The sequence below is a fragment of the Neofelis nebulosa genome, chromosome 8, assembly GCF_028018385.1.
Source record: "Neofelis nebulosa isolate mNeoNeb1 chromosome 8, mNeoNeb1.pri, whole genome shotgun sequence".
Taxonomy (NCBI): Eukaryota; Metazoa; Chordata; class Mammalia; order Carnivora; family Felidae; genus Neofelis; species Neofelis nebulosa.
The window spans coordinates 52,526,183-52,545,040 of record NC_080789.1 but is presented as its reverse complement, the minus strand read 5'-3'; the positions used below and the strand labels follow the sequence as shown (position 1 = coordinate 52,545,040).

Here is an 18,858-nt window from a genome sequence, read left to right as displayed (position 1 = left end):
ATGATGATCCTTGTGGGGAAAACACTGCTTTTGGAACATAAACAGCGAAATGTATCACGAGTCATCTCTAATTTTGTGATGTAATTTTGTTGCCTGTTAAAATTAACCATTACTATGATTTCTTAATAATTAAAGAGGCTTTTGTTGGTGTTCTATAGAATGTTTATATGCAGATGTCATGTACATGTTCTCTCTTGGTAGGAATTGGCAGACTACACGTTTTATGGAGGTTGAAGTAGCAATAAGACTGCTGTATATGTTGGCAGAAGCTCTTCCAGTATCTCATGGTGCTCACTTCTCAGGTGATGTTTCAAAAGCTAGTGCTTTGCAGGATATGATGCGAACTGTAAGTATACTACAGATCATTTATTTTGAACATAATTTTCTGTTTTCACTGCAAGCTAATGGGAGTTCCTTAATTAGCATCTGTTAATACTGGGGTATTTTGATGTTACAATGAATTAAGGACAGATGTCTTAACTTTTTTCTGCTCCAGTTGGTAACATCAGGAGTTAGTTCCTATCAGCATACATCTGTGACATTGGAGTTCTTCGAAACTGTTGTTAGATATGAAAAGTTTTTCACAGTTGAACCTCAACACATTCCATGTGTCCTAGTAAGTATATATTTTATCCTCAGTTTCTGGGGTTTTTTCCAGGTATTTCTGCTAATGAGCAGATAGTAGTCTATTTTTATACATTTTCTTAGAGCCAGAAGCTCTCAGAAACTCTTGAATACACTGAAACCGACCCCTCCTCTATTTCTTTAAAATAGACAGTTTCTGGCTTAATCAGTCATCTAAAACAAGTCCTCCAGGGCCTATTGGTGTCCTCAAGAATTATTTGTTAAATATACCAGGTTCCTGCCTTCTGGGAGCTAAGAAGTAAAATTTGATGGGAACAAACATGTATTGTGACAATAACAATAAAAGCCGTAAGTAAGTGCAGAAGTAGTGAAAGTGTCTCCGTTTCCTTAGATGGCCTTCTTAGATCATAGGGGTCTGCGGCATTCTAGTGCCAAAGTGCGGAGCCGAGCTGCTTACCTGTTTTCCAGATTTGTCAAGTCTCTAAAGTAAGTACGAAATATCAGCTGTTATGTGTCCTTTTTAAGATTATTAAATACGACCTATAAATTATCTTCTAAAAACCTATTGTAGATTTGGTTCTTTTTGTTCTAAGGCTTTTTTTTTTTTTTAATGAAATGTTCTTTTTTGGTATCATAATGTTATGACTTCATTTACTATTCATTAGCCCCAGGTACTTTGCAAATAAAGCATACCTTTATATAGAACAGCTGTCGTCATTAACGGCATTAGTTATTTAATTTTTTTTTTTAATGTTCGTTGTTCACTTGTGAGAGAGAGAGAGAGAGCGAGCATGAGCAAGGGAGGGAGAGAGAGGGAGGGAGACACAGAATCCAAAGCAGGTGACAGGCTCTGAGCTGTCAGCACAGAGCCTGATGTGGGGCTCAAACTCATGAGCTGTGAGATCATGACCTGAGCTGAAGTCAGATGTAATGGCATTAGTTATTTATTTAGCCAACAGTTTTATTGGTGCTGTAACTGTATGCCTTCTTTGAAATTCTAAAGAATACATTTCTTATTCTTAGAAATACATTTTCTAACCTAATCTGTTTTTGTTTTTTTTTTTTACTAGTACCATTTTTGGGGGGGTATGAAAACTCATCCTAAGGCTTATAAGGTTATAATTTTAAAAAATCATAGCTAGTCTTAGTGATTACACTGACTAACGTAGAACGGAACTTTTTTTTTTTAGTTCTGCCCTTTATAAAGGGGGATTTGGTATTTTGAGCACTATTTACATAATTGTGATTTTTTTCTTCTTTTGCCTTTTTTCAGTAAACAAATGAATCCTTTCATTGAGGATATTCTGAATAGGATACAAGATTTATTAGAGCTTTCTCCACCTGTAAGTATCTATCTTTCCAAATTACAGATTCTCTCCAAATATCATTGAAGCCATACATGCCTTTAGCCTTTAATGCTAATGCCTTGTAGGCAGTTTTCTTAATGAAGGGTCAGGGTGGCAGAGAGGAAGAGGGTGTGTGCAAGGGTTAATTACTTCTGTTTACCAAAATTCTGTTAGGATTAGTAAACATAGTACTAGAATTAATAAAATAGTGATAGAAAATAATCAGGAGTTGACTGATAAATTTGGCAGAATGAGATATGGTCTGTTCTCAAATGTTGGAAGTATCTTACGGAGAAGGAAAAATTTAATTTCTAAATTATTTCTTATTTAGTATATGATCGTATTAGCCATTCTAAGTGACTACTACCAGTAGAGTGACTTTTTTTTGAGTAATTTAAGGCTTTGGCTAAAAATGTTTAAATGCTGGTTGATATTTTGGTATTCATTTCATCAGAAAGATTTAAATTGAGATACTTTGTAAGTATATTTTGACCTCTACATGTTTTTGTATACTGACGTTGACTCATTTTTTTCATTTTGATAAAAGTTCCTACTAAAGCTTCCACTTGAGAAGTGTTAAACAGAAAATAATACTTTTGTTCTTTTCATTGAATATCAAAACTTAGGGTTCAGTGGTTACATAATTTCACTAAATGAAAGATTACTAATGAATTATATGCTTAAATTGTCTTGGCATATTACAAAAACCTATATATGAAAGAACTTCACCTAATTAATGCCAGTTTTCCTTGGCAGCTTTACAGTGACCTTATAAGACCTAGGCATTCAGAAAGTTTTATGTAGCAATATCATCTTATACATATTAGAAATCTTTGATTTTTTTTATACTGTTTGTATAAACAAGGGCTTAAACTATAGCTGCAATCCCTTTTTAGTATATAAAAACACGTGGTTTAGAGGCTTTTACTGAATGTTGTCTGCTTAATAGGGTCATGAGTACCCATTTTTAAGTACCGTTAATTAACTCATTTATTTTTTATTTTAAATATTTATTTTTGAGAGAGAGAACATGAAGGGGAGGAGGTTGGGTAAGGGAGACCGAAGACCTGAAGTGGGCTGTGCACTAACAGCAGTGAGCCTGATTCGGGGCTCAAACTCACCAACTGTGAGGTCGTGACCTGAGTCGAAGTTGGATGCTCAACCAGCTGAGCCACCCGGGTGCCCCAGGACCTAATATCCATATGGCTGCTTTATCTTGGTGTTTTTTTTTTTTTTTTTTTTTTTTTTCAACATTTTTTATTTATTTTTGGGACAGAGAGAGACAGAGCATGAACGGGGGAGGGGCAGAGAGAGAGGGAGACACAGAATCGGAAACAGGCTCCAGGCTCCGAGCCATCAGCCCAGAGCCTGACGCGGGGCTCGAACTCACGGACCGTGAGATCGTGACCTGGCTGAAGTCGGACGCTTAACCGACTGCGCCACCCAGGCGCCCCTATCTTGGTGTTTTTAACCCCTAAAGCAGTGATTAGTCCTAGTGGTACCTAAATGCTTTAGCTACTTCTATATGGGGACATGCTTCTTTTAATAAATGAGGTACTCTTTTATATAAAATCACCACATAATTTGTTCTAAAACTAGATTTTTATGTAAATTTTTTTAAGTTTATTTATTTTGAGAGAGAGAGAGTGCAAGCAGAGGAGAGGCAGAGAGAGAGGGGGACTCTCAAACAGTCTGCACTGTCAGTGCAGAGCCCAGCACAGGGCTCTAATTCATGAAACTGTGGGATCATGACCTGAGCCGAAATCAAGAGTCGGACTCTCAACCAACTGAGTCACCCGGGCACCCTTTTTATGTAATTTTTCTTAGGTTTATTTATTTTGGGAGAGACAGAGACAGGGAGAGGGGCAGAGAGAGAGGGAAACAGAGAATCCCAAGCAGGCCCTGCACTGTCAGTGTGGAGCCCCGTGCGGGGCTCGAACTCACGAAACTGTGAGATCAAGACCTGAGCTGAGATCAACAGTCTGATGCTTAACCAACCGACTGAGCCACCCAGGTGCCCCATGTGATTTTTTAACAGGGAGCTTTAGTGTTGGATCTAGAGTGCACTCTGGTATTTTCACCCTCCTTTTGATCCCTTCCAAAGTAAAAAGTAATAAAAGTCATTAATGTAATGTAAAAAAATAATATAAGTCATTAATAAGAATTGACCAGTGTATGGGATATTTACCTGTGTTTGAATGAGAACTATTTCTTCCATATGCAGTCTTATTTTCATACATTCTAAAGTAACAACTAGTGTGTGTGTGTGTGTGTGTGTGTGTGTGTGGTGTGTTTATTGTGTGGTTTTTATTGTTACTCAATTCTTAAATACTCCTCAAAATATTTACCTGTGTGATCTTTGTATTAACATTCAGAACATCTTTATACGTCTCATTCGCCTCATAACAGTTTTACAAATAAGATTGTTCTCAAAAGAGAACAAGTTAGAAGGCTAACTAATAATTTATATGACAGTTTACTGTTTTATCAAGGATAGAATTAGACCTTTGATCTTTTGACCTCAAATTCCATTCTCTTTCCATTATGTGGTGCTGGGAGAAAATTTGTTTTTGGTAAGTACTTGATCTACTTTTTAATAATGAGTTGATGTGATAGATTGTATCTCCTGTCCCTATCGCACTAATTGTACTTAAATGAGGGGAACTGAACAACGATAAACACCAGTAAGATTAAATTTCTTTCTAGGAGAATGGTTACCAGTCTTTGTTGAGCAGCGATGATCAACTCTTTATTTATGAGACAGCTGGAGTGCTGATTGTTAATAGTGAATATCCTGCCGAACGGAAACAAGCATTAATGAGAAATCTGTTGACCCCACTAATGGAGAAGTTTAAAATTCTGTTAGAAAAGTTGATGCTGGCACAAGATGAAGAAAGGCAGGCATCACTAGCAGACTGTCTCAACCATGCCGTTGGATTTGCCAGGTGAGTGTGATTGCAATTAAGATTGTAAAGTGAGTATGCACACACAGAACATACATCAAGAACCATTTACTTGGATCTTTTAGCACTGGGTGCACACGCACACACACAAAATAATTGGGCACACATATCCATGTTTTGAAAACTGGATTGTCCAGAAAATTATCTAAACCTTTCTTCTCTATATCCAATAAATTAGAAGATTTAACTGAAGAAGGGACTAGGTCACATAACATTTTGCATTTCTGGTTTGATAACTATCCAAATCCTTGATCATCTCACTTCTTTGGTATAAATTGATTGTATATTTAGGGGGCTTAACTGAAGAGTTTATATACTAATGACATGTGGAGACATCTTGGATCAGTTTAGATACTTAAACCAACTTGAGCCACTCAGGCACCCCTGGATCAGTCTTGGTTCTTTAAAGATGAAGTCTTGAGGTTTCTTTTTAGCTCTTGCATTGTGTCCTGAAGACCACCCCAACTGCCTTTTTTTTCCTCTTTGCCCATATATTTTATTGGCAGACAATAACGTATGAAAGCTGGAGTGGTTGCTAATTGGAAATTGCTCTACAGAATACTTCAGTGTAAAAGCTAATGTTAGGATATATAAATAACTTGAATTCTAAAGACTGTTTTCTAAATTTAAGTCAGTAGTTTGCAGATTGTCTAATATAGCCCAGTCATAGTAAGTGTATTTTTTTCCTCTTTTCTGCTTGCTTTATCAGGATTTTAGTAAAACATTTAAGTAGATTTTCATTAGAAGGCTTGTATCAATGACCTGTCATTCGTTTAACCTGAGCCTATTCTGGAATGGTAGCTAGAAGCGATAGTACGCAAGTAACTGTATTAGCCGAAGATGGAAGCAGTTGTGACATAGAAAATAAATAATTGGCAGAGCATCTGGGCAGTTCAGTCAGTTGAGTGTCCAGCTCTTGATTTCTGCTCAGGTCATGATCTCATGGTTTGTGAGTTCGAGCCCCGCATTGGGCTCTGTGCTGACGGCGTAGAGCCTGCTTGGGATTCTCTCTCTTCCTCTCTCTCTGCCCTTCCCCTGCTTGCTTGCCTGCTCGCTTGCTCTCAAAATAAATGAATAAACTTAAAAAAAAGAATTGGCTTCTTAGTTCTGTCAATTGTGTGATTTATTGTGTTTTGTTTTTTATTTTAAACAATAATTACTTTTGAGAGAGACACAGCGTGAGTGGGGGAGGAGCAGAGAGAGAGGAAGACACAGAATCCAAAGCAGGGTCCAGGCTCTGAGCTGTCAGCACAGAGCCTGATGCAGGGCTCGAACCCACAAACTGCGAGATCATGCTCTGAGCTGAAGTTGACCCTCAACTGACTGAGCCACCTAGGCGCCCCAATTGTGCATTATTTTTAATTACTCCATAAAACTTCCAAAGAATAAAGCTAAAACTAGTTGCTTGATTTTGCTTATGTAGTCGAACCAGCAAAGCTTTCAGCAACAAGCAGACTGTGAAACAATGTGGCTGTTCCGAAGTTTATCTGGACTGTTTACAGACATTCTTGCCAGCACTCAGTTGCCCCTTACAAAAGGATATTCTCAGAAGTGGAGTTCGGACTTTCCTTCATCGCATGATTATTTGCCTAGAGGAAGAAGTTCTTCCATTCATCCCATCTGCCTCAGAACACATGCTCAAAGATTGTGAAGCAAAAGACCTCCAGGAGTTCATTCCTCTTATCAACCAGATTACAGCCAAGTTTAAGGTACCACAGACCTTCAGAGCTCAGAGAATCACCTGACTTACAAATTAGACATACTTTGGCATTTGCCCCTTAGCTTGTTTTTTCTTTAAATATAAGTCACTTGAGGGCATGGATCATAGGTCTTGTTGTCAACCCTTGTCTAGCACACTGCCTGACACATAGGACATCCTTAATAAATGTTTTAGTAAAAACATTTTTTCTGCTCTTTGCAAAAGAAAACTATTAGTCTGCTCTTTTAGAAGAGCAAATAAAAATGACATTGAGTACTAACGGTCTAGGGGTAAATAAAAAGGATTGTAACTTGGGTACCCAAGCAGGAGTTTGAAATTAATTCAGTGTACTAAAGTCACTTTTATTGTACAAGGAGAGTTAAGGCAAATATAAGCCGCGTAATAAAATTTACTAACGGTGCTTTCTGTGTTCAAAATCTATTCTAAGCCTTTTTTTGTACATTCATTCATTCAATCCTAACAGCCCTAGAGATAACTATTTTATATATGAGGAAATTGAGACGAAGATGTTAAGGAGTTTGCAAAAAGCATGCCTTGAAAGCCCAATCGTATAAATTCTGCTAAAAATTTAGCAAAATAGAATTCGTTTCTTGAGAATTTAAGTTTGAATATATTCCATGGCGATACTTGATGGTGAAATACGTCTGAGTCCCTATTATTTTAACCTGAATCTTGGGCTGTAGGCAATGAGTTAACAATTTTCAAGATTTCAATAATGCACATGTTCAATGTAGATTTTTGTTTTGTCATTGGTATTTGCTAACAAAATTATGAAATATATTAAATTCTGGATAAAGACTGTAAAACATGTTTTTTCTGTTTCATATTAATTATCTTACTCATTTCTGAAATAGTAATAGTTATTTTTTTATCTTCAGATACAGGTATCTCCTTTTTTACAGCAAATGTTCATGCCTCTGCTTCATGCAATTTTTGAAGTGTTGCTCCGACCAGCAGAAGAAAATGACCAGTCTGCTGCTTTAGAGAAGCAAATGTTGCGAAGGAGTTACTTTGCTTTCCTGCAAACAGTCACAGGCAGCGGAATGAGCGAAGTCATAGCAAATCAAGGTGGGGGTGCTGATACTGTCTGCTCGAGGCCTTGTCACAGTTGCAGTTGCACGTCCGTAGGAGTAAGAGCTCATTGAAGTGAATACCAAACTTCTAAGGTGGTTGTATGTTCGCACCTGGGTTGACAGTTCGTTATCATCAAGGTGAAAATCTATTTCATGCACAGGACCTTAAAATTAATTTGTATTCAGTTCCCCTTTTCCTAGGGCAGTATTTTTTTTTTTTTTTAACATTTGTAGTTTTAATTATTTTTTTTATTTATTTATTTTGAGAGAGACAGACAGTATGAGCGGGGGAGGGCAGAGAGAGGAGGAAGAGAGAATCCAAAGCAGGCTCCACACTGTCAGCACAGACCCCGACACGGGGCTCAAACCCCCAAAACAGCGAGATCATGACCTGAGCTGAAACCGAGAGTCAGATGCTTAACTGACTGAGCCACCCAGGAGCCCCCTAGGGCAGTCTTCTTTAATTGGTTCTTTAGTAGTATAAATAGCATGGTGGCAACTTACCAGCATTGACCTGACAATTGAGTCTCACTGGCCAGCTTGCCATTTTGAAATTAAAAATAAATGGGACTATATGGATCAACATAGAGAATTTTGCTATATAAGAAATCCAGAGGTCAGGATAACAAGAGAATAATTACTTTTTAATGTTTTATGCTTAAAATTTAGCCAAGTTAATAAAAATTGAGGGATCTTACCAATTCTGTAAATGCTTTTGTCTTGTTACACTATATGAAGTGAAAGCTTCAGATTGCTTTTCTAGGTCTTTTAAAAATTAAACTCAAGTTTTTATTTTGCTTCAGGTGCAGAAAATGTAGAACGAGTTCTGGTTACTGTTATCCAAGGAGCAGTCGAATATCCAGATCCAATTGCCCAGAAAACGTGTTTTATCATCCTCTCCAAGTTGGTAGAACTCTGGGGTAAGATGATTAAAGCAAAACAAAACACTTCATTCCACAGCTTGTTTCCTAAGACTCTTAGAGATAAAGTGGAACCCCAGCTATTAACATGGACGAGAGCTGGGAGTTGATTTTCCCCTCATGATAATTAGTTGACTTTCTTTTTATGCAAGATGAACATATGACTTTTCTTGACAGGAGGTAAAGATGGACCAGTGGGATTTGCTGATTTTGTTTATAAGCACATTGTCCCTGCATGTTTCCTAGCACCTTTAAAACAGACCTTTGACCTGGCAGATGCACAAACAGTATTGGTAAGCACCTCGGAATCTTTGTTCACCTTGTGTACATCTCATGTATTCTAATTTACAGTTTACTTAATGCCAGATTGACTATATTAGTCTCATTGGCCCACCCCCCACCTTTTTTTAAATTTCAAATTAGGATTCACTTTTAAAAGGTTGATCTCTTCTGGATCTTTTGTGGGTTCTTACTGAATCCTGGTACTGAAGTTTAGAATATAAAATACGGCTCCTTCAACTTTAACAGTCCTTTTTCAAGGACTGGGAAAGGATACATTATACAAACATTCTTTAAAGCTTGGTTAAGTTATACTTTTCCACTGCTTTCATTCTAAACCGTGCTCTTAATGGTATTTTCCTAACCATTAAAAGTAACTTTCTCTTGCTCAACTAATAGTTTCCCTAGCTCTTACTTTCAAAATACTTAATTTCAAGCAGTGCCCTTTAACCATTTCCCCAGAACCTAGTAAAAGCTAGTTTTTGTCATTTGATTTACTGCATTAAGACAGCATTTTTGTATTTTTTCCCTTTTTCTCTCCAACCCACTTACTCCACATGCTGGTCACCTTCCTTCCTCTGTCTCTTGTTTGAAAGTAATTGTTAATGAGCAGTGGCCAGGGAAATGACAAGTGGGATCACTAACCAAAAATTGACTGTATTAAAATTCTCAACCTTGTTGTTCATAGGCTTTGTCTGAATGTGCGGTGACATTGAAAACAATTCATCTCAAACGGGTGAGCTTTGTACTCCATGCCCCTTCATTTTCATCTTACCCATAGATTTGTTAACATTTTGGGGATTTTTTTTTTTTTTTTTTTTTTTAGAAAAGCACAAGCGGGAGAGGGGCAGGGGGGAGAGAGAGAATCTTAAGCAGGCCCCACACTTAGTGCTGAGCCCGACATAGGGCTTGATTCCACAATGCTGGCATCATGACCTGAGCCTAAATCAAGAGTTGGATGCTTGAGCCCCCCCAAGCACTCCGCCAAGCACTATTCAAAAGCCTTATATTTCTTAACTCATCCACTCCTCACAATAACTTCCATTTTTCATACGGGAAAACTGAGGCTCAGAGAGGTTAAGTAACCTCAAGTTACTAGAAATTTGCCAGAGTTGGACTTCAAACCAAAGCAATCTCACTCCAGACTCTCTGTTCTTAATCACAATGCCATATTGTGTTTGAAGTATACATGTGTTGTTCTAATTCATTTTTATGCATTATTTTAATATCAAGGAAGAAAATAATTGAGTTATAATTATCTTAATTTTTAGGGCCCAGAATGTGTTCACTATCTTCAACAAGAATACCTGCCTTCCTTGCAAGTAGCTCCAGAGATAATTCAGGTAAGAGTTGTCCCAACAGATTCCTTTTAATTTAAAGAAATATGACTGTGTAGTTCAATTTATATTTGGATTCAAGAAAGTCAAGCTGCATTCAACTTGATGTTTTACTGTATACAGGATAGTAAGAGTTGAAACTTCGGGGGTATGTGAAATTGAATGGGAAAAAATTGTATTTTTATTTTCACTGAACTTTAACCAGAAATTTAATTTCCTACCATGGTGTAGGTGACAAATCATAATACCATTCTCATTGCCTGTGACTTTGTCCCCGGTAGAAATCACAGATGTTTTCGTTTCACATTAGTTGTTCCAGGAATCTCAAAATACTGTGTACGCTCCAAGATTTTGAAATTTTAAGTTAACACCCCTAGACCTTGTCGTCTCAGTCAGCATCTCTTACTGTTCCACCACATATCAAAAATATTTTTGATAACCAGAAGTCATTATAATTAGTTTCCTTTCTAATCCCATGTGTTATAAATGTATATATTTTTAAAAATTTTTTAATGTTTATTTATTTTTGAGAGAGAGAGAGAGGCAGAACGTGAGCAGGGGAGGGGCAGAGAGAGGGAGACACAGAATCTGAAGCAGGCTGCAGGCTCTGAGCTGTCAGCACAGAGCCCGATGCAGAGTTTGAACTCACAGACCGTGAGATCATGACCTGAGCTGAAGTCAGACGCTTAACCAACTGAGACACCCAGTGTTTTAAAAAACATTCTAGGGGTGCCTGGATGGCTCAGTCGGCTAAGTGTCCGACTCTTGATTTTAACCCAGGTCATGATCTCCTGGTTCCTGGGTTCGAGCCCCACATCGGGCTCCATGCTGACAGTGTGGAGCCTGCTTGAGATTCTCTCTCTCTGCCCCTCACCCCCGCTCAAAATGAATTAAAAACAAAAACACAATGCTTAAAAAAAAAAAAAACTACCAAAGTCCAGTGGGCTCCCCAGACTGCCAAAGGGCACCGTAGCACACAAACCTGTTCTGAAGATTTGTGCTGGGTGGTTCATTTTACATGTGCCAAGCTTATCAATGCTTAATTTTTAAAACCTGAAACTGTATTTTGAAGTAAGTATCTGGAATGCAGTCTTACATTTTTATATATTACAGAGTAATTTTTATAATGGTATTCAGTTATTTTCTTGGCATGTAGTTACCCCAACTTACCTAGTAGCACATAGATCTAATTGAGGTATCAGAGTTTTGATTACAACTAGAGTTAGACTCTCTTGAAGGGATTCTAAGAATTGTTCCTTCAGCAACAGTGTTTTTTAAAAGTTTTAGGGGCGCTTGGGTGGCTCAGTCGGTTGAGCGTCCGACTTCGGCTCAGGTCATGATCTTAAGGTCTGTGAGTTCGAGCCCCGCGTCGGGCTCTGTGCAGACAGCTCAGAGCCTGGAGCCTGTTTAAGATTCTGTGTCTCCCTCTCTCTGACCCTCCCCTGTTCATGCTCTGTCTCTCTCTGTCTCAAAAATAAATAAACGTTTAAAAAAATTTTTTTTAAAGTTTTTATCATGCTATTTTATGAAAGGCATTGAAAAAATTGAATGAAAAATAGGATAGATCTCACATAAGAGTAATCATTAATGAATTTATGGTCTCATTTCATAACATGCTATCTTTAACTTTAGAGGTATTAATGAATTTTCTTAGCTATAACTTGTTATATAAGTATAAGGTAATGTTTTAATGAAAGCAGTGACCTTCTTGCACATCAAAAATAGAAATATACCAGGTTAAGTAAAGGAAAACTATATTTCTGTCTAATAATTTGATCATAGAAGATAAGCATCCCCAGTTTTCCTTTTTTTTCATATGTCTCGTGACAACACTTTTTCAGAATTCTGTTAGAGCACCTTAATTCTTTTTCTTTTGGTCTAGCTCTGCTCAGTTACTGCTCTTACTGGGTGAGAACAGCCACAGCAATGCAGTTTTTGTCCCACTCTCCCTTCTCAGGCGTGAGTCAATCTTGTGGGAGAACCATGTTCTCAAAAGTGAAAGCAGTCTCTGAAAACTATCACATTTGAAATGCCATAGAACCTTTTTTGCTGAGGACCTGTTATCTGACTACTGTAGATTTGAAGCACCTTATGACAGATGAGTAGATGAGTAAAATGTGGTATTTACATGCAATTGAATACTATTCAGCCGTAAAGGAAGGAAATCCTGTCACATGCTACAATCTTGAGGAAGCCTTGAGAACATACTGCTAAACGAAATAAGCCAGTCACAAAAAGATAAATACTGCATAATTTCACTTACATGAAGTACCTAAAGTAGTCCAACTCTCAGAAACAGAAAGTAGAATGGTGGTGGCCAGGGGCTTGGTAGGGAAAGAAAGGGGGAGTTGATGTCCAGTGAGTATAGAATTTCAATTCTGCAAGATGAAAAGTTCCAGAGATCTGCTGCACAACAGTGTGCAGATAGTTAATGCTAATGTATAGCATTATGGTGGTTAAGATGCTCAGTTATATAGATTTTTTAAATCACAGTTTAAAAAAGAAAACTGGATTTGATTTACAGTGAATTTAATACAACTACAATTCATTCTGTCTCTCTCTCTCTCTCCCCTCCCATCTGGGCCCCCCAGGAGTTTTGTCAAGCGCTTCAGCAGCCTGATGCTAAAGTTTTTAAAAATTACTTAAAGGTAGGTATTTGGAAAACTTACACATATTCATATCATTAGGTAATATTTTAGAGCTGAGAGAGAATACATATTACAGGATACTGTGTCATACTGTAGTCTTACCAGTTATTACTTGTTTGGGGATCTCTTTGTTCGGAAACCGACTTCCAAGAATTTGCGGTTTTGGATGTTAATACTTCAGAGTTTTCTATAAAGTCCCTTTCAACTAAGCTCTTAGAAAAGATCATAAAAAGTGAGGTAAGCACACTGTGTATATGCTTGAACGCACTATGAAAATGCCAGTTTCCTTTTATAGTGTGTGATGTAATTAGATAGGAGCTACAGGATTGGGACAAGTCATGTTTAAGAACATGTGCCCCCAGGGTGCCTGGGTGGCCCAGTTGGTTAGTGTCCAACTCCTGACTTCGGTTCAGGTCATGATCTCACATTTCATGAGTTCGAATCCCGCATTGGGCTCTGTGCTGATAGCATGGAGCCTGCTTGGGATGCGCACTCTCTGTCTCTCTCTCTCTCGTTCTCTCTCGCTCTCAAAATAAATATATTATAAAAAAAGAAAAAAAGGAACGTGTGACCCTATTGAAATGAAAGAAAGGAACTAAAAATATAAAAACAGAAGTAAGAATTACCTGGTGTATCTTATTTTGAAACTTCTGAGTTGTAGAACGAACAGAACAAACTCTCTGATTTGGCAGTCAAGGCTCTTTTTACATTCATAAAATGAGTGAATTTTTTAAAAAACTCGCCAAGTTGGCAAGAAGTACCAAATGCTTATTTGGCATTCATATTGACAATTTAAATTTGTAAGGCAGAACTGTCTTGCTGTCACCCAGGTAGTCATTCAGTACTGCATCATGACTTTTCATGTAACAGGTACTGTGCTAACTGCTGCAGATATCTGTACGAGTGACTTCTCTTGCCTATAAAGAGCTTGTGCTCTGGAAATAAAATTCCAGTGTGACAGGATGAAGACGTGTTCTTTATTTTTATTACCTTCATTCAGAAAATTGGAGGGCAGAACACTATGCTAAATATGTTAGTAGCAAGTGACTTAATGAATGGCTACCAGGTTTTTTTTGTCCGAGGCATTCAGTAAAATTCCTAAGTCAGGGCCTTTGCCGAGGAAGTAAAGTGTGTCATGCTTGGGCTCCGGTTATAACATCTTCCCTTGCCACTTTTTTCCCTAGTAGTGGTCTGTCAGCTTAAACTGACGAGAGTTTTGTGAGAAGATGATCGGGAGCTACTGGTTATCATTGGGAACCCTCCCCACTCCCATGTCCCTGTAAAAATAAAGTGCCTGTAGAGGTAATCTCTGTTAAATAACTGATCAAACTGGATAAAAGGACTAAAACAAATTGTAACTGGCTATTAAAGGTATCTGTAAGCAGATGCAGGTACAGTGGCAGGCTTGTGCTCCAAAAATACTAATTCATGCAGCTGCATTTATACAAAGTCTGCTCCCAAGCCCAACATCTCTTCAGTGCTAGCATTATCTCTGGGAGAGCACTATTCTTGTTGGGAAAAGTGGATTCCTTCTTGTGTGCCTACTCTCTTTAGGTGTGATTGATCCTTATATCTTATAGATTCTCTCTTCCTCACTCTTCACTTTGTCTCCCCTGCTGCTACTCCAGTATGCGTTGTTACCTCACACTGATCTCCCTTCCCTTGTAGCCAGGCCTGTTGGAAACACTGAATAGTCCTCTGAAATTCATTCCCCTCATTCTTCATAAACCATATAGTTGACTACAAAACAAGTTCATGTTTCTTAGTTTGACATTCAGGCTTTTTGTTTTTTTATTTTGTTTTCTTATATTCTGATCTCAGACTGTCTTTCTAGTTTCTCTTGCAGGAGTGGTCTTTGCTGTTCTTCAACAGTTCTGCCTTATTAGCAACCCTCCTCATTTATGAATTCTACCCATTTTTTTAGGCTTACCTCAAGCATGGCCTCTTTGTAAGGCTCTGTTTTGCTCATATACCAATCCTTCTCTTCACTTAGTCGATAGATTTGTTCAATGAATGCCCAATCTGGTAGGTGCTAAGGATGCAGTGATGACTACAGTCCTTATCCTTAGTGAGTTTGCTGCCTATTCAGTCTGTCTAGTGCTCACTTAGCATGTACCTGACTGTGGAATATGGAAGGTAGTATGTACTATTGGGCCAGTCCCCAAAGCAGCCTCTAGCCTATTCATTCATTGTCTCCAATGGTGAATTGCAAGTATTGTTTTATAATCCAATGAATAATAAATTCCTTAAGGGATAACAGCTGTTATCTTTAGCTCTGATGTGTTTATTTCTTCCTAAGAATTTAATTTCCCAGCATTGCCTTTGACAGTGTGCCAGTCAGCAAACGGCGTCCGAGCATGTTTTCTTGCGCACACTTGATTCTCCTAGCCTTAGAGTTCATACCATAGTTTCACTAATTTCCCGGCCAACATCAACATAAGTTACCACTAGATTTGGTCACATTGTCCAGAAAAAAAGTTCTTGTACCATGTGTGGATTTATGAAGCATGTAAAATGTTCTGAGTAGTGACTATTTCGTAAAAGAGTGACTAGCCTTACTGACTTGGAGCCATTCTTCACGTGATACCTTCTGACACCAGTGCTAATTGTACTGATACTTTATTTCCAGGTATTCTTCCAGAGAGCAAAGCCCTAAGGACTGGATCTCCCTGTGCCTACTTTATGATCAAGAATTCCAGTTAATAATTTATAAAGAAGCAGTTTTTGTGTGCCATTCACACTGGTCTTTTTAACATTGCTTTAAGCTTATTGCAGTATATGTATTGGAACTTTTCCTGTAAAATGGGTGTAATTTTCTCTGAATACAGGTATGTGACAACAAGAGAAGTTGCTTGCATGCCAGTTCAAATTGTTCTATATAAAAATGCTGTTAAAAGATACAGCACAGTTATCTTAGTACCCCCCGCCTTTTTTTTTTTACTGGAAATGTTAAATCCTTTATAAAGACCACATAGCAGGAAAACAGTGTGCTTTTTTTCAATTGCTAAATATGTTTGAACATGTTAATTTCCTTTTATGTGTGCAGACTCCAAATATGGGGAGAATACAACAAATCAAAACTAATTTTTTGTAGATAGCCATTACATTTCTTTAAACTGTTTCGATGCCAATGTGTGTTCTACAAAAGAGAATGGTTTCATAAATTAACTGATTTAAGAGTAGGTGTCAGTGTTACACACTTTTTATAAAAAAAAATAAATTTTACGTAGTGAAATCTACCATGTCTTTTTTGGAATTATTATAGTCTTATTTTCTTATCTCTCCCTGATTTCCCATTTAAAGATTGCACATTTAGGCTTATGGATGATTTATTTATGCTCTCAAAACGTTATATGCAGCATAGTTCTGTTGGACTCTTTTTTGTTTGTTTGTTTTTATATTCCTTATTTTGAGAGAGGGAAAACGAGTTTAGGAGGGGCAGAGAGAGAAGGAGAGAGAGAATCCCAAGCAGGCCCTTCATGGTCAACATGGGAGTCCATTGTGGGGCTTGAACTCACAAACCCTGAGCTGAAATCAAGAGTTGGTTACTTAACTGACAGAGCCACCCAGGTGCCTGTTAGACTTTTTTTTAAGATGCTAGAAAAAGCATGTTTCAATCTGTTGATAGAATTTAAAATCCAATTTCCCCCTCCTTTATTGGATTTACTTAGGACACTATACCTATGTGTTAATGAGGCTTACGAGTAGCTGCCCATTTAGTTACTAAAAGTACTTACCGCTGTTTTTATTCATGGCTATGCAAGAAAGCAAGAGGAAAAGTATCAGTAGTAAGTAGTATTGGAAAACTAAGAAAGGAGGGACAAACTGAACAGGAGAATTAAATTGCTGCAGTCATATAAGTTTAAATTCTAAAAGCCTAAGGAAGATTTTAGGGGATTGTTGGTTTGGTTTTTCTTTTCAAACTTTGGCCCATGTGGTTCCCCTATGGGTTTCATGATGGGCTTCAGTGTAGTCTATAAACTCCCTTAAACTATTCTGAATGATATATGTAAATCTTTTTCTAGGGTTAATTCCATAAGTGATTTTAAACATTTTCCTTCATCATAGGACAAAGGTACTAAAGTAAATTAACAGTTGTCAGAATAGATCGGTGAAATGTATATTTCAATAAAAATATCTTCAAAAGTAGATAAGTGAGGGGCACCTGGCTGGCTCAGTCATATAGAGCATATGACTCTTGATCTCATGGTCATGAGTTCAAACCCCATGTTGGGCATAGAGATTACTTAAAAAAACAAATACATAAAAGTTAAAAAGCGAAAGTTTGAGTGTTTCATTGATAAGTTTTCCTATACGGTGGGAAAGACCATTGGCATCTGTTATCAGAGCACTAATTTTCCAAAGTACTAACAAGTCACATAGTGTAGTGGTTAAGAGTTAAGACAGGTTCCAGATCCAGAGTAAGTAGGTTCAGGTACCAGTTCTGCCAGTCACTGGTTTTTAGAAGTGGTTTTAAGCAAGTTAAATTTCTCCCTACCCCAGTTTTTGCATCTGTGAAAGTGTGAAATGAGCTTACGGTACCTGCTCATGAAGGCTTCATGCTAGCTATGGCCACTGTACTATTAGTTCCGTATATGTGAAGGTGACACCTCTTTTTCCCCTGTCTCTTTAAAGCCCTTCAAAAGATTCCCGTGTGTTCAGAGCCAAGCAAAATCAAGACATGGAAATTAAGAGTCTGCAACAGAAGTTAAACTTCATGTTCTATAATCATGTATAATAATTCCCATTTTTTCCCTGAAGTTATCCAGAGCACTTTAGGGAGTACCACAGCAATTAGGCACCTCTGCTTCATCATGAATTACCTTATTTGTAGTTTCCAAAAACAAGCACCCAAATAATTGTCACAAGAGTGAATCTCACCTCTTAACAGATGGGGTCATTGAGCCAAAAGACAGATTTGTGTGACTTGACTACAGAACCACAAGGATTTTAAGACACCTGGTCTAGTTCTGTGCCTAACAGTTTATTTAAAGTCTTAAATTTAGTTACCATAAGCTGGCTCACTTAATACTGTTGTATATCAATATGCATCACTTATGTGGTAAATATGTGAATCAAGGCCTTTGGCTCAGCTAATCACATTTTCTCCCATAAAACTTTTGAGCTGTGGGTTTTACTGTTGTAAGGAACCTGAACAGGTCCCCTTCTTGTCATTAGATACAAGAGAACTGAAATTGGTTGCAACTGTAAGCAGTAAACATTTGTTGGAATGGTTCCATGACTTAAGCATTGTTTAAAAGTCTAATAAAGTAACTTCCTTTGTAATAACGCATTACTGTGGGCTTTTGTTATCTCCATTGTGCAAAGGACACAACTGACTTGGAAAAACATGCTTAGAGTCAGTATTTGGTGGGGAGCGTTGAGACTGCGACCCCAGATCTGTTCCATTCAAAAGACCCTGCTCTTAACCACTCTGCCTTGGTTTCCTAGTTCATTCCCGGTTGCCGTAGTTCTCATCCGGGAAGAGTCCTTTTTCTTCCCTCTCTCAGAAGTTTAGCCCTGGATCATCAGGAGTCTCTGTGGCCTCTCCATCTGTTGAGAAAGGCTGCGATGCAGTCAGCTGGCAGAGGGGATCACTCTTTAGGGAACAGCTGCTTCAGATCTTGGAGGCACAAATATTCAGGACCCGATTTTAGCCGAGTTCTCCAATACTGCTAATTTCAAAATACATCGCCATTTTCCAAAATACCGCTTAAAGAGAGAATGAAGACATTGCGGACTCCCTCACCCCACAACGGCAAATATATAAGAAGTGAGCTCATTTACACTAAGAATTACATCCGGATTATTCTGAGGCGATCATGGGGCTCCACGGCTGCCTACGGTCTTTAAAGCGGCTCCAGATCGATCCCTCCAGACGATGATATTCCCCAGTGACAGCCTCTCTCGTGTCTAGCAGTCTGCACACCTGTGACTCTGAGTGTTTGCGATCAGGAGTTCGCTGTTTGTCTTCCCTACTACCACCG

At 38.1% G+C, this 18,858-nt stretch overlaps 1 protein-coding gene across 1 annotated transcript in view; it reads left to right on the top strand.

Annotated features, from left to right (window-relative positions):
• Nucleotides 1-16,110, top strand: part of XPOT (exportin for tRNA) — a 37,248-nt gene extending 21,138 nt beyond the window's left edge. The window contains exons 13-25 of the mRNA XM_058742136.1: nucleotides 202-346; nucleotides 497-616; nucleotides 977-1,071; nucleotides 1,859-1,928; nucleotides 4,638-4,876; nucleotides 6,318-6,603; nucleotides 7,493-7,682; nucleotides 8,491-8,607; nucleotides 8,785-8,900; nucleotides 9,575-9,622; nucleotides 10,158-10,229; nucleotides 12,815-12,871; nucleotides 15,501-16,110. Coding sequence (XP_058598119.1) covers nucleotides 202-346; nucleotides 497-616; nucleotides 977-1,071; nucleotides 1,859-1,928; nucleotides 4,638-4,876; nucleotides 6,318-6,603; nucleotides 7,493-7,682; nucleotides 8,491-8,607; nucleotides 8,785-8,900; nucleotides 9,575-9,622; nucleotides 10,158-10,229; nucleotides 12,815-12,871; nucleotides 15,501-15,527 — 1,582 coding nt within the window. The 3' untranslated portion in view covers nucleotides 15,528-16,110. The remainder of the gene's footprint in view (nucleotides 1-201; nucleotides 347-496; nucleotides 617-976; nucleotides 1,072-1,858; nucleotides 1,929-4,637; nucleotides 4,877-6,317; nucleotides 6,604-7,492; nucleotides 7,683-8,490; nucleotides 8,608-8,784; nucleotides 8,901-9,574; nucleotides 9,623-10,157; nucleotides 10,230-12,814; nucleotides 12,872-15,500) is intronic.
• Nucleotides 16,111-18,858: the final 2,748 nt, after the last annotated feature.